The sequence below is a fragment of the Wasmannia auropunctata genome, unplaced genomic scaffold, assembly GCF_000956235.1.
Source record: "Wasmannia auropunctata unplaced genomic scaffold, wasmannia.A_1.0 LD335477.1, whole genome shotgun sequence".
Lineage (NCBI taxonomy): Eukaryota > Metazoa > Arthropoda > Insecta > Hymenoptera > Formicidae > Wasmannia > Wasmannia auropunctata.
This window is the reverse complement of record NW_012027413.1, coordinates 24613-41159: the sequence shown is the minus strand read 5'-3', so window position 1 is coordinate 41159 and position 16547 is coordinate 24613. Positions and strand designations below refer to the sequence as shown.

The following is a 16547-nucleotide window of genomic DNA, read 5'->3' as shown; positions in this document are numbered from 1 at the left end:
GTGTGCTCTTCCGATCTTTTTTAGTTCAAAATTTCATTCTCTTTCACACCTTGAAATATTAATTAAGCGTTACGGGACACCCTGTATCTTTAATATATACCAACATTTTTTAAATATTAATTTTTAATAATAAAATATTTATTATTAGATATATCAAGTAGAACCAGTAATGATTTTCCAATTATAAAGAAGTGAAAAAGTTGGGAACTTTAATTTGTCAAAGTTTTGTATAAAATTTTAAATATTAAGTTTAAAATAACTCTTTTTAAATTTTGTTATAAAATTCAACAGAGTTTTCTCCAAAATTTATTTTGATTTTATTGAAAGCTTATTGAAGCTGAAAATTTGCTTTTTCTATTTGTTATTTAATATAAAATAAACATCAAATTATGTTGGTTTGTAACATTGAAAATTTGACTATACTTAAATGTAAGAATATTAATCCTCTCATCTCCATTATTGGTCATACGTGATTTCGCAACCCACACACCCCGAACGTGCCCAATCTTTATATCCTTGGCTTCGTCAACCTTGCCAAGTTCTGACAATCGAAAAAAATCAGCTAAAATTAGGAGCTCACGCCATAGCGGACAATACAGTAAAAAAAACCAATAACTTATTTACATATATTAAAGCGTCGCGTTAAGAGATAAATTGTTCGTTCTTTGGTATGTGCTGACTATTAATTTTCTGTTATCTTTTGATAAGTATTTACTGACTATCATAATAAAATGATATAACGAAGAGCCATTCTCTATTAGATATTTTGCATTAAAAAATTTCTTGTTTTGAAAATAAAAACAATTACTTCTTGTTGATAAAAAAATTAACAGAATTGACAAAAAGTCATTTTTGTCAATTCTGTTACAAGTTTTATATAAAAAATTCGATTTGCTTAATTTTTAGTTACATTAATTTATCTTAAATTAAAGCTTTCGTTATATAATTAAAATTAAAATTTAGAGTTCTGACACATGGATATTCTATGGTATTATGTGTCAGAACTCTAAATTTTAATTTTAATTATATAACGAAAGCTTTAATTTAAGATAAATTAATGTAACTAAAAATTAAGCAAATCGAATTTTTTATATAAAACTTTTATATTGTTCAGTCATATCAGCATGCAGTTATTACATTATTATTTTTACATCATAACATTAATTCCTCTATTTTTTCCAAAAGACAAAAACTTTTCTGTACTATGAAAATTTAAAAGTATTTTTCCAATGCTAGTTTAATCAAAAAATAATTTTGAAAATTTTATTTACAAAAAACAGATTATCTAAAAATTATCCAAAATAAGAAGAAAAAAAAATATTAATAAATATTTTCAGAAAATTAAGAAATATATTAAGAAAGTTATAGATAATTAATATTTTCAAGAACACATTTTATTGCAATACATATTTATTTTTGCACAAATAATACAATATAATTTTGATATAGAATGTAATTTATAACAATATATGTCTATGCTACACATGAAGATTTTTTAATTAAAATTTTCTTTAATTTGTAAGTTTCATTTTTTAATTTCAGAAACTTGAGTAAAACACAATTTATTAATGCACTTTATCTTCGATTTATCTTGTTTTTGCATTGAAATCATACATCATTTACTACGATTTGTACTCCAGTTCTACACGCAAGACAAGCTATTTGCAGGCGCGCTTGCGTTTCAGCTTCTCTCAATCAAACTGCGAACCGCAAAAGGTGGGGAACGTGAATCCGGGAAACAGGTACATGCCGTGATACCTTGACGTTTATTCCTCAGTCATAAGTCGACGCGTCTCAGGTGCGCACCGGTGTGTTCAGCACGAACTGTTAAAAACATCTCATACAATCGGTGGCAATCGAGCCAGTGTAATCAATTTGCAGGAGAATTGTTATCAGCTATTCTCACCTCACTGAGAATATCTTGTCTTATTTGAAGACTTTTTATTGGTATCGAGTAAGTAAATTTATCTTGTAAAGTTAAGTGTTACTCTTGCTGTGATGATGAAAGATTATGCGAATACACTATACATTAAAATTTTGCACGGAAACTCGTGGGAAGAAATTAAAACATAAACGTGTTTCAAAAATATATGGAAAATATATAATAAGTTAATGTTAATGTATATAATCAATGGTAATATTGATATAAAAAGATACATATTTATGGAAAACAAAATTGTACATCTTATTATATATATTTTGATATTGAAAATTAATAATGTTAATAATAGTGATCAATTCATCGCGTCTAGAATATTAGGCAGCACCATTTTTTACTTGTAGGTGTATCACAGAAATATGTTATATTTTAATAAAATTTAAGTTAATTTAATATTTAAACGATTTATTGTCAAATAAGGTAGGCTTGAAAAGTTTAAGATTATAATTTTTTTTTAAAGTACATATGTATAAATATTGTAGAAAGTTTTCGTTTATTATTAACAAATAATAATAAAATATTTATAATTATACTTTATTTTAGTAAACTTTTATTTTAATAATAATTTTTATATTAATATTTAGTTAAAAATTATATTCAAAAAGAATAGTCTCTACAATGTATAGATACTAATGTTTCTACCGATTCCAGTAATGTTGACATTAAGTCGAAGAAAGAAATAAAAATCCTATCGCATTACATGTATATATTATAAATTTGCCATACTGTAATATTACTATTGTATCTTTAACGGAATTGCTGCTTATTATTTATACGTGTATTACATATATTCAATTTCAAAAATTTAAATAGTTATTTAATCCTCATATAACTAAAATAATCATTTATAAAATGAACAAAATATTCTATTAAAATGAGAAAAAAGAAAAACGTGCTAACAAGTTTTTATATACAAATTTTTTGTAAGCTATTTAGTACAATTGAAAAAATATATTTTTTTTGTCTCATATTATCGTCAATAAATGTGCAATATAAAAATAAATAAATAAATTAGCAATGCTTAGTAAATAATAACATATGACAGCGTTACAATTTCCATTTTATCAGATTGACATTGGAATCATAAAGATAATAACGCCAATTTGCCACGGTTATCTTTCCTGCATATTATTTTAACAGATACATATTTTATAACTATTTATTTTATTTCTAACTATTTTTTATAACTGTTTGTTATTATTTTATATTTAAAAAACTAATTTATTATAATTTAATAATAAATTAAAGAAGTCGATTTTTCGTAATATCTGCAATATTTATTATGTACTAAATCATTTCTCATATATTATCATTTATTATGTGTAACTTGTAGATTGATAAAAAACCGCAAAGAAAAGATACGATTATTCTTTGTAGCAATCATTCGCTTTCTGTAAGATTCGCGTTTGCGAATATTTCGCAATCTCTTCCTCCAATTTTGGTGACACCACGACATCGGACATACGTTCATATAGTCTGTATATACTCTTATATATCGATTGGCCACTTTACTTTCATTCCCGTATTTGGCTAATGAAATGCTACATATACACACGTGTACATGCGTGTATCGATACACACTGTGCCGTACCGCGTGTCATCTCGATATGGATATACACGAATGTAGTCGACAATCACGTTTTTGCCATAAGTGTACATACTACATGATGTCATTTAGATACATATAGTATATGCGGATGGAAAAGAGACAAATAATGTCGCTCAACGTTATTTATATTCCTTATGAATATTTATGTGTCATAATAACAATATTGTACGTTTCAATCTTACCGATTAATGAGTAAATAGTAAATATTAATAGAAAAGCTAGATTCATGTAGAAAGAATTTTAAAACAAGAAATTTTAATTGTAAATAACAAAAATATAATTTTAATATTAAAGTTTTATTTTTTCCGTTTATTTTTACATTTTTTCCAAGATAATTTTTTCTTCATTTTTTAGTCTTTCTTTTGTTTTACCACAATTAGCGATGATGTAAATTTGGTATAAGTGGATAACACACTCAAACGCATCTATACCATACTCGGTGTGTGTGATTATTGGGGATCAGTCATCATAAAGCACTTTATCGTGGGCGACGCTTATTTAACTTCGTAGTATTCTTCGGATTTTTTTTCATCGATCATACTTAAAATCGGATATGATCTAATATTAATGGCAAATAACGTCGCTGGGTACATTATATATTTATTTTCAAAATATCAATTTTATTCAGAGACAGAGGGAGCGAGAGAGAGAGAGAGAGAAAGAGAGGAGAGAGAAACTATTGGAAAGAAAAAAATTTATTTCTATTTATTTTAAAATAAAGTATGTTTAATATCACTTTTAATTAAAATCTTTTTTCGTAATTAATGTTACAATAAGGAGAATACAACAGACATAATATTATTCTTAAATTTAAAAAATTTGGTATACAATCTTAGTAATAGATCTCTGGGACATTTAGAGTCAAAATTAGATGTAAAATTACTTTAAAATGTGAAAATCGTATAATAAAAAAAATAAAAGTTTGAAAAAGAGCTATTCTAAATTGTAAAAGCTTAAAGATTCTAATAAAATTGTAAATTGCTCGAATTTTTTCAAAGTTTAATGAAGCCCATAGTACATTTTATGTCATGTTTGCGTCATTAGTTAGCGCGTTGAACACTTAAATATTCTACAATATAAGTGAGCTATGAGTCATCATCATAATCATCATCAGCTATCGTATATTTGGGCACTTTTAAAGCTCTCATTCGTACTTTACGATATGGACCAGAGCTCGAGCAGTGGGCGATCGCTGCGAATACCCATCATGGACATGCTCTTATATGGTTCGCCATGAGTCGTATCTGTGCCCCCGAGACTCGAGGTCGCCTTCATTGCATAATTCATGGACGTGTATACGCATTTCGTTGTCTACCAGAAAGAATCCCGTTTGTTCGAGAAGTCGGTACTGAAAAAGTACAGATGCGCGTTTCAGTACCAGGACGCATTTAAATATTTATATGCGCACGGAAATAGAGAAAATTTCTTGTATAGCTTCGGTTTCTCGAAGTTAATTTTTTTGAAAATCCAAAGCATATTGAAACTGTATTGCGCGCAAAAAAAGACATTTAAACTATTCTTATATTATAGAACAGTTGTCCTCATATTTAATACAATTATCTTTTCGACAATAGCTATTCTTATCACAATCGCAGAATAATCATATTATAAATTTTGGCAGAAAATAAAGAAATAAATACTCCTTTGAGCAATATGGTTGGAATGACACAAAGACCCTGGACGCCTACGAAAAGACGAGGTCCGATTGCCGCCGAATATAGCAGCCCGGGACCGGCATGTGTAACTTTACCATCGTTAATAGGTAAGTAAGTACTTATATAAAGTAGATATAAGTATATTAGACTCATTTTTCATACAAAAATATAGTGCAATACTATTAAATAATTATTAATAAATAATAATTGGCTACATTAAAAGTGGTTCTCTTTGTGTTTTACTTATAATTGTGTAATAATTAGAAATTTATTATATCTTATTTTCTCTTATTTTCTATAATTATTATAATTATGATTTTTATACAGTTTATATAATTTATTTATTATATATAATTGTATTCATAGTATATTATAAATTATAAAAATTTTCTTCAATCCTCACATTTATTCAATTATTAGAATTATTAGAGTATTTATTAATCTTTCGAGAACGCTTGATAATAGAATATTTTTAAAAATAAAAAAGATTTTGTAAACTAATTATAATTTATTAGCTTTACATTTCTAATAATAATTTACAGAATATTTTTTGTCCAAAAGCATAATATTATAAAAACAATTTCCTCTTTATCGTGAGAATTGATTCATCGGCAAAACTCTTGTGACGCAGTTGAACTTATTAATTAGCATACTGTTACAACGTGATCTGCATGAATGCATCCCGATCATTACGTATTTATGATTTACGAACTACATGCGATGACGGTGCTTTATAATTGACGGAACGACCGTCTATTTCCTATACACTGTAGTAATAATGTTGCTTGATTTTTTTCAATTTTTTATTAATTAGTACTTATCAGATCTTCTGTAACGTAGCTGTGGCAATAATTATACGATATTATACTCTATTATATAGCAATACTTTGTAGGAAAAACAGTTACAGATTCTAAACGAGGAAGGGCACCAGCATTCTCCTTCGGCAGCAGGTAAAACTAATAATTTAAACTTAAAATAAATTTAAATTTAATCTTTAATATTAAAGTGTTATTTTATAATTTTTTTATCAATTTTATACTTTAATACTGTGAGAATACCTTAATACTGCATTATCTTTATATTTGAGAAAACTGAGCTGTGTGTGTCTGTAATTTCATCTCATAGCTCTAAAATATACTTTATAATTTCTCCAATTTAGGCAAGCAATATATAACTTGGTTTTACATTTAATCTCACATATTGCAAATTTATTAGACATGCAGCGAAAAGCAATAGCGCTGGACCTGGTCCTGGGCAATATAATATCTCTGGACTTAGCGCAAAAGGTAAATACATATATATGACACAAACCAAATTTGACAGAATATTTATTTAAAATTTTAACAAAAATTTTTTCAAAAAAATATTGTTAATAATAATATACAGATATTATTTATAACAGATTTATTTAAATTACTTAACATTTGTTTGAAATAAATAATGTACGATAATTATTATGTTTTTTATCATAAAATATAGACAACATACGATAACAACAATAAGATATTACACAAAGTAAGGTATCGTATGAATACGTGATTGCTTCGTGAACTTGCAAGTTCCGTCGGCCAAGATATCGACCAAACTCCTAACCGCCAATATTCCATAAGAATGATACATTTTAATGGCCAATGTTCACGAAATTCCTTCGCTTTCGCTGCTTGAATAGAACCGACACGATCGATACGTGTACAACTTCTTTAAAGTCGACCTGCTTTTATAGATAATAATGCATTTTATCAAATCACATGATAATTTTCAATTAATATTTTCCTCTATTTATACAATCTACATATTTTCTCGCAAACTTTATATTATCAAGTATGAAAATTTCTAATCTTAGAATTAAAAATTAAAATATTATTTTATTTTAAGTATACATATACTTTCTCCTTTTTTTTAATGCAAGTTAAATTCACGTTTAAAATTAATAAAAAATAACAAAATGTCATATAATGTAATATATCACAGTTTAAAAATCTTCTAGGAAGGGATGCCGCACCTGCTTTGTCGCTATACGGTCGAACGAAATCGACGAAACCGGAAATTACACCAGCACCGGGCGATTACAATCCACAAAAGGCGCAAAAGATAATTCTAGACAATTCGCCGAAATATTCCTTTGGTGTTAAAACGCAAGTCGAGAAGATCAGCTGTACACCCGGTAAGTTTAAATCTACATGACACAATTTTCAGATAATGGGACAGCAATGTATATAAAAATTTTGGGATGACGACGTAAAGCTAAAAATACATTGCAACTATATAGATATTTTTTATTATAGAATTAATAATGTACTAAAAGATATTTGTATCTTTTTATAGAAAATTTGTTATAATCTCATATTAGGTATATTATTAGGTATATTTGTATCTTTTTATAGAAAATTTCTTATAATCTCATATTAGGTATATTATTTTCAATATGATAACTAGCTCTATTATATGACAATTAGCTCTATAAATTTGTATATATTTTTTATTCTTTGTTTAATATGTTCTGCTGTATTACAATTTTAGAAATTGCGTTACATATAGTTACAGACAGAGTTCTAACTAACTAAACTTGTCTGTGACTAGTACACCTAGTAGATAAAAATTCATTGTGATGTATTACAGTTGTGATGTAATACGTTAGTAAACATCCTAAAATAACTGCTGATCTATAGAGAAGTTAGGTAGTCAATCGCAACGTGATCGATCGCCACCCGTGCTGTTTACTCTGCATCCCGATTTTATGTCAAAATTTTAAAACCGCATTATGAAAAAAATAAGAAAAAGAAAAATATAAATAAAACAATTTTAGAAAGCTAGTATGTAAAACAAGCTAATATTATTAATAATATCTACTATTATATCTGCTATTGATATCTACTATTAATATCTACTATTATTTAAATGTTACCAATTTACAAAAAGAAATTGTAAAAATTTTATTTTCGCAATTTGTAGAATTTGTTTTTAACTGATTTTACAGAAACAAAAGTCATAAATATATCAAGTATGAGTTTTTACTTCTTTAATAAACAGCTAGATCACGTTTATATCAATATTAATAAAATGCAATATTTAGTTTCCGACAAATAAGGAGGTATCGCTTTAAAAGACTTTCGCCAGTATCGACGACTTTTCTTTGTTGTCATTAAAAATTGTAGTTGTTGCAATTGAGAAATTTTATACGAACAGATAATTGAAAAGCACCACTTACGTCGTATATAATTCAATTATGTCAATCTATATTATAACATATGTAAATATTGCATCTCGATCATAGCACCGAGCAATTATCGCGCCGAAATCGTGAATCTGTATAGAGCAGCAGCATTTTTCGGCTTAAAAGCTGTGTTGGGAAGATCGAGCGATACTGCACCCGGTAATTATACAGTCGATTAAATACATGTAGCTGTGATTCGAGTAATTCGTGTGCTAATAGCAATCCTTGGCAAACTAATGAGAAAAATACATAGGTTTGAAGCGGTAATACAAGGATAAATGGAATGGCTACAGGTAACATATTAATTGCAATTTTATATAATGAAATTTATATGTGTTATAACAATATAAAAATGCATTTTAAATCGTATTATTTTCAATTACTTACTATTATATGTGCAATAATTACTAAATGTCACATTTGATTTTATCTATTTGAAATAATTTTCTCGTTTTGATTACATAGCAGAATATTTCAAATTTTTCGAAGCTGTAAAAATATTCTCCAGTTTTTAATAATTAATGATTACATAAATCATATACATATATAAAGAGAAATACAATTACGTTATTACATCGATGCAATAATGTTTAGGAAAATCGATGCCATGTCAACTAATTGATTGATTAACTATGGGGCTTCATTTGAGAATTATCGCATCAAAAGTTGATATTCAAAACTATTATCACTGAAGAATTGCTGTTTAGGTACAAAAAGTGGTTTCTTTAAACATAGAAACATTTAGGACTCACGTAACTTAGCGATATGAACACGTAATGAATTTGAGACTTTTATCAAGCACTGTAAACTCAGAGTGGTATATTAATTATAACTACGAAATCGTAGAGCAACAATTTTTACTTTTCAATATTCCACTTTCTGTCTCTGAATTCTATTCTATTCTTAAAATCTACAGTAATAACTATGCACGTGTGACGTTTAGGATGGTAGCTAAAAGTAATTGTGCAATTAATATAGACCAATTAATGTAGTCAGTAAATAAACGTATATTTTCGCAATTTGATATTTAGAAATGTGTAATGCGCGTTAAATTTATAGCATATCTGACACGTAGTCGCATACATGTAAAATTGTTGATAGTAGTGTCGCTTATCGTCGTAAATAAAGTATATTGGTGCATGTCTCGTGAAATATATGTTAGATCCCCGTATCTTACATCGTTAATATCACTCTCCACGTGTATATTAATCCTAGAGACTTGACAATAATGCAAATAAAAAATTGCCATTCAAAAGAACTTGTAAAATTTAGTCGACAAGTGTCTAGCTCCAGGTACTTATCATCCCGAAAAAACGAGGCTAGACAGCGCACCGCAGTTCACGTTTGGACTTAGAACGCTGCTTGATAAGCCGATCGACACACCAGGTATAATACAAGAAAGATGAAAAATAAAATTCTAGCTAGACAGATACATACATCCATACATAGGTACATTCATACATACATAGATTGGAAATTTGCAACATTGTTTTCACTCTGAATTGTATAATTAATTTATTTTATTTCCTCTTTTAAATAGAAGCAGTTTTAGATTATAAAGAATATTAATTATACAAGTAATTAGATGTCCTCTGAAAATTTTTCTTAAAATTCTTTATATAATTTTTTAGAATTTTCATAATAGGTATAAATTTCAAAATTTTTCAGAATTTCTGTATAATTTTTTTCTGTACAATTTTTTAGGGAATTTCTCAGACTTCTAATATTGGAACACTTTTTATATATAGAAATGCTAAAAAAGTCTATTTTTCCTAGAATTTTTTAGACATGAATATGATTTGAAATATTTTATGATTATTTTCTTGTTATATATTTTTTGAAAAAATTTTATAAAATCTGAAGAAGTTTAAGGTATTTTTTAGAAATCTTCATAAATTTAAAATATGATAAATTCTTAAAAATATTATGAAATCGTATAAGAATTCTTTTCACCGGAGTGTGACACACGATGCTCTTCTTGAAATCTTGAAGAGAAAAACGGATATTTTATTTTTAATTTTTCTATTCGCATTTACGTTATATAAAGGCGTCCATTTTTATTTATTTTATAACGTCTCCTCTTTTTTTCCGATATATAATAGCGCCCGGAACGTACAGCCCAGAGAAGGTGAATTTGGAGAAGGGTCCACAGTATAGTTTATCCGGCAAAAGCCGAATTGAAAAGTGCGATAGTACACCAGGTAGATAAAGATTTTACGAACTTCGATGATCCTTTAATAAAATAAATACAACAGTGATTTTTCTTCGACAGCACCAGGTGCATATTGTCCCGAAAAAGTAAAATTGGACCCATCACCGCAATACAGTTTTGGATTAAGACCTGCTGTGGAAAAACCGAACGATACACCAGGTATATACAATGAATTATTTATTATTGTTAGGATGCGGATGTTCGGGCACGATGTTGAGGCGCGCACGGAGAACCGCTGCGTGCAAGTTAGTCGGATGTTCGCTGAAATGAGATAAGAACATTTCTCGAGGAAACTTGAAGCCTGATCTATCCGAATATGATATCTGCTGATATGTATCTTGGCTGGCACGCGGTCTAGTCAATGAAAATAAAGCGCGGAGATTATTTTCTGTATTTTTTTTTATTGATTCGAGATCAAGTGAGAACGCTTTTCTTCAAAATGCCGAAATCTTTAGGTGAAAAATTGGCTTCAATTGAAATTGACAAAAATATTTATGATTTATAAAACTGAGCTTCGAGAAATGATGCAATCTCACTTCAGCGAACATCCGACTAATTCGTACGCAGCGATTCTCCGCGCGCGCTCCGGGATCGTGTCCAAACATCCGCACCCTATAATTATTGTATGCCCACTTACAATAGTTACAATTAGTCTTGCTATAAATTTCATTACTGAAAAAATAGATTTATTTCCTAAATAATATAAAAAGCAACATGATGTAATACTCATTTTATTAAATTGACCAATATGAAAATAATCGTGTAACTATATAAAAATGTCCATTTTTTGACTTTACAAATTTTTTCAAACGGACTTCGAATTCTCACAGCACGTAAAACCTCAATGAATCTCGACGCTGTCTTCACTAAATGAATTCTTACAATTAGAGCTCCGATATTTTAGTGAAATTTGAATTTTTTTTCTTTTCCTAAAATTTAAACAAAAAGCTAATTGTTTTTGTTTAAATTATGTACAAAAAACCTCATATCAGGGCTCTGAAGATTCTGATGACAACATATATCGAGATTCTGCATGTTGCGAGAATTTGAAACCCGACTATTTGAAGAAATTTGTAAAGTCAAAGAAAAGATAAACATTTTTAATTTTATTTTAAGCATTAGTCAATTCAAACAAAATGAGTAGACATTCCATATTACTTTTTATTTTAGTTATAAAAATTTTATGAAATAAGTCCATTTTTCTTACGAGTACAATTAGTAACAGAACTTATAACAAAACTATGTAGAGAAAAAGTATCTCTGTTAAATATGTGCTCTTCTGTTTTAGCGCCTGGTACATATAGTCCGGAAAAGGTGAACTTGAATAAAGGACCCCAATACAGCTTGAGTGGCAAGGGACCAACGGAGAAAGTCATTGATACACCAGGTATAAAAAAAAATTCTAATTTGTACATATAAGGTACAAACCATTTACATCAATCGTAATTTGTGGCATACAATTATTTTGCAAAATGCAGATGCGTATTAAATAAATAAAATTTAAAAACAAACAATTTTGTATATTTAGTATTAAATAAATTTATGAATATCGTGTAAGTAGCAGCATGCAATTTTCAGCGCCAGGAACGTATTGTCCTGAAAAAGTTAAATTGGACACCACGCCGCAATATAGTTTCGGACTTAGACCTCCTTTGGAAAAAACCAGTGATACACCAGGTATAATTAACGTGTACGTCATTAATAATATTATATATGATCATTACTGTATATTTATTTTGTATATTTGTGTGTTATTTGTAGCGCCTGGGACATATAGTCCAGAAAAAGTAAATTTATACAAAGGGCCGCAATATAGTTTGACTGGTAAAGGGCCCGCTGAGAAACCCGCGGATACACCAGGTATCTGTATATATATATATATATATATATATATATATATATGCATATATAATATATCTGTATGTATATATATCTATGTCTATATATATATGTGTATGTTACCGTAATATGATGCCTAGTAAAACTTGTGCACGGATTAAATGTAATAACTATAACATAGATCTGCGAGGTTTTGATTTTTTGAGAATTATAAGTGATTTCTTACGTAATTTTGTGCGCTGAACACGAATCTTGACGCAGAAATTATCTATCGCATCAAATTTTTTATATAAATAAAGTAATCCAAAAATAACGATTTTGAGTATGTAAAAATTGGCTTTTTATAAAAAATTCATATTAAAGAGAAAGCAATTTATTTCTAATATTTTACCCGATGTCCTCATATAGTACTATCTTTCCACTTTAAAAATCAATTTTTGTTTACCAATGTGCGATTTTTTTGCCGAGATATACCAGTTACAAATTATGAACTTTTGAACGTATAGGAGTATAGAATACACATATATAATGTATATATCTTTTTGTAATCTTTTTGTAAGCTTAAAAATCAAAGTCAAATTTTGATTTTTATGTTAAGTGACCTTCTCATAGTCTAATTCCTTCAGTCTATTAACAGGCTATACTTCTACACTTTTAAAAGTTTGTATTTTCTGACCAGTCTTTTGGTTGAAAAAAAATTGCACATTGGCAAACAAAAATCGGTTTTGAAGAGATAGGACTATGTGAATACATCGGTTAAAATATTGAAAATAATTTGTTTTCTCTGTAATATTTTTATAAATATAGTCAATGTCATTTTTATTGGATTATTTTATCTCATTTATCTCAAAAACTTTACGCGATAGACAATTTCTGCGACCAGATGTTCAACTATAGCATACAAAATTACGTAAGAAACGCTTATAATTCTCAACTTTCAATATCCTTAATTCGCAGGTTTGTGTAATTAATACTGTTCAGGAATACACAAAAGCATTTTACAATTCATTTTGCAGCTCCCGGTACATACAGTCCTGAGAAAACAAACATGTCTAAGTCGCTGCAATATAGTTTTGGCGTTAAAACTGAAGTCTGCGAAAAGAATACTATACCAGGTAGGTTAATTATACATATTTATATCCTTACCGGTATTTCTGATATCAATTAAGTTTACTTAAAACTTAATGGTTCAGCCGTTATTGAGATCCGAAAATCTCGATATCCTATACTCGCAACTCATCAATTCGCGTACAGATACACGGGGCAATGTAACGCAAAATACTACAATACATAATATTTCCTGATTATTTCCTTACTTTAATATATTCCAACTTTATATTCATTAATAAAAAATTATCTTAGAATTCTTTACATCATTTTACAGAATTTCTATATAAATTTTATGACTTTTTAGAAAATTGCTCAGATTTTTTATACGAATTGGAACACTTTTCAGAAATGGTAAGGAAGTCTGCATTTTTTCTTTTGTACATATATGTAAATTCTAAGTATTCTAAGATTTCTTATTCTATAATTTCTAAAGAAAACTTATAAAATTCGAAGAAGTTTGATATTTTTTTTTAGAAATTTTTATAAATTGAAAATATGATAAATTCTTAAAAATATTAGAAATATTATAAATATTGTCGATATTATAATTTTTTACCTAAGTTTTTATCATTTATTAATCAACAATTTATTGTTTAATTTAATTTATCATTCAATTAATATTGTAGGCCCTGGCGAATACAGTCCAGAGAAGGCAATACTTTTGTTAGAGAAAGCATTGCAATTTACTTTCGGCTTCAAACCGGCCTTGAATAGACCAAGCGATATTCCAGGTAAATAATCAATTCGATGTATGTACGGTAAATATGATGCATGTTACAAAGCATGTTACATAAATAGTAGCAATTTTATTCACATTTAGTGATATGCATGGAATACAGAATCACAATAATTAGTTTCTCCTACAGTAAATAACTAGTTGTATTTAATCATTTTGTCTTTATCGATTTTGTGACAATTTATACGTACATTTATTGCACTCTGTAAAATTTAATGAGATGCAAATTTTTGTTAGAGATGTAATTTTACATGAAGATACACTACGAATTGTATTACAAAAAAATGCATTAAGAAAGAATACGACGTAAATGGTGGATGAAACTGTTTATATGGAATAAAATGAAAAAAAAATACATTATAAATTCTGAGAAAACAGATCAATCAAATTTCAGCACCCAATGTCTATAACATTCCCTCCGCTCTCGGCGGAACTAAAGAAGGTAACAAGAAAGCGGCACCCGCGTATTCGATATCCGGTAGGCAAAAAGTCTTTACGGATGATCGTGTTCTCGTACCCGGACCGGGTGCGTACGAGAGCATTAAACCGGATGCAATCAGAGCTAAGAGTCCAGCATATAGTATGAGCGCACGTTTTCCGCAGCCCGACGATCATTCGCAAATTCCAGGACCTGGAGCGCACTGTCCGGAAAAGGTATCGCATATAAATAAATCAAAATATTATATACTGAAATATATGTATGTATATACATATATATGTATATAAACATACAATATATACAAATACAGTAGATAAATAAAATATACAAAGATATACAAGGGATAAAATAATATGAAACCTGGAAAATACATTATTATACATACATTAATAAGAAACTTACCATTTGTCTTCAATGTAGAATCTATTCTTAACTCTACAGAGTCATACAATTGAACAATCACCAGTACAATATGTTTGTGCAATACTGTTTTTCTATAGCACAGAAAAGCTTCCAATTAGAGATTTTGGAGGAGAAAATCTGCTTCTCATTCTGCTCTTCAAACTGCTGATATAATATTTCAACTGCTGATTCAATATTTAAATTTTCTTAGTCCGGCGATTGTGCTAATCAAGAAAGATCCCGAGTAATATCACAGTCCTCGTAAAAAAGAACTACTAGTGCAGTGATAACACTACTGAAATGTAGTAGTGGTACTGCTGTTATAGCAGTGACACTACTACATTTCAGTAGTGTTTTTACTGCGCTAATAGTTTTTTTTTACTAGGGAGTGACATATCAAATTGACATAAAAATCAGTGAAACTTTTGTTAAGTCTCAGTCATCTCAATTTATCGTGACAATCGAGTGGGTTGTTGAAATTTTGGAGAACAAAGAATAATTTTGGAAAATAGAATGAGAAAATATTTCTCCTTTAATTGAAAAATGTTGTTAAAAAAATAGTACATCAATTGATGACTATTCGAGCATTGCATGACTCCATTTTAACAAGAATAAAATCTGTATTAAAAACAAATGATAGGCCACAACTTCTTACTAATAAAATAATATTAATAAAACAATTGTATAAACAATTTCCCAAATGTTTACATTATTGTCCATCCCTTGTAATTCTAGCACATTTTATAATTAGAAAATTAGTATGTAACAGTATACAATAATATATAATTATTAATTATATATTAATAATACAATTAAATAATATAATCATTATCGTATTTTAGGTGCTTCTCGACATTGCCCCTGCGCATACATTTGGCATCAGGCATTCACAATATATTTGTAATTTGAAGGACACAGTTTATTAATTATCATTATATTCATCATATTAATGACAACTAGTAATATATTTGTCAACTAAGACGTATATTCTTTTCCATTATTTAATGATCAACAAATTTTAGAAACAATCAAGTTTTATTTTTTTTCTTTTCGTTTCTTTGTTTTATTAATTACTATTAATTCTGTAGAAAAACATCGGCAGAATAAATAAAAATATATTATGCTTTATAGCTAAAACTATTATACAAAACAAAGAAATTTAAATATTTTATTTAAAACATATTATATTAAAATAATGGTAAATAAAAGGGTTTAATTTAAGATAATATAGTATATACATATATAACATTGAAAATTTCGATATTATTTAGAAAATCTAATACTTGTGCGGTAATTTTTTGCACTTCAACTAATGTAAAGAAACTTTATGTATGTACAATATAATATAAAACTTGTACTAATCTTACGATTGTATGTACTATCTTACGATT

The 16547-nt window shown here is 28.0% G+C and overlaps 1 protein-coding gene across 1 annotated transcript; it reads left to right on the top strand.

Annotated features, from left to right (window-relative positions):
• Positions 1-1777: 1777 nt before the first annotated feature.
• Positions 1778-16306, top strand: LOC105456928 (nucleoporin NUP2-like). The gene is made up of 16 exons (XM_011701313.1): positions 1778-1954; positions 5170-5310; positions 6097-6154; positions 6420-6490; positions 7192-7368; positions 8479-8577; positions 9706-9804; positions 10521-10619; positions 10691-10789; positions 11919-12017; positions 12209-12307; positions 12392-12490; positions 13486-13584; positions 14206-14310; positions 14710-14969; positions 15999-16306. The coding sequence occupies exons 2-16, from the start codon at positions 5202-5204 to the stop codon at positions 16080-16082; spliced, it is 1656 nt and encodes a 551-aa protein (XP_011699615.1). The 5' UTR covers positions 1778-1954; positions 5170-5201; the 3' UTR covers positions 16083-16306.
• Positions 16307-16547: the final 241 nt, after the last annotated feature.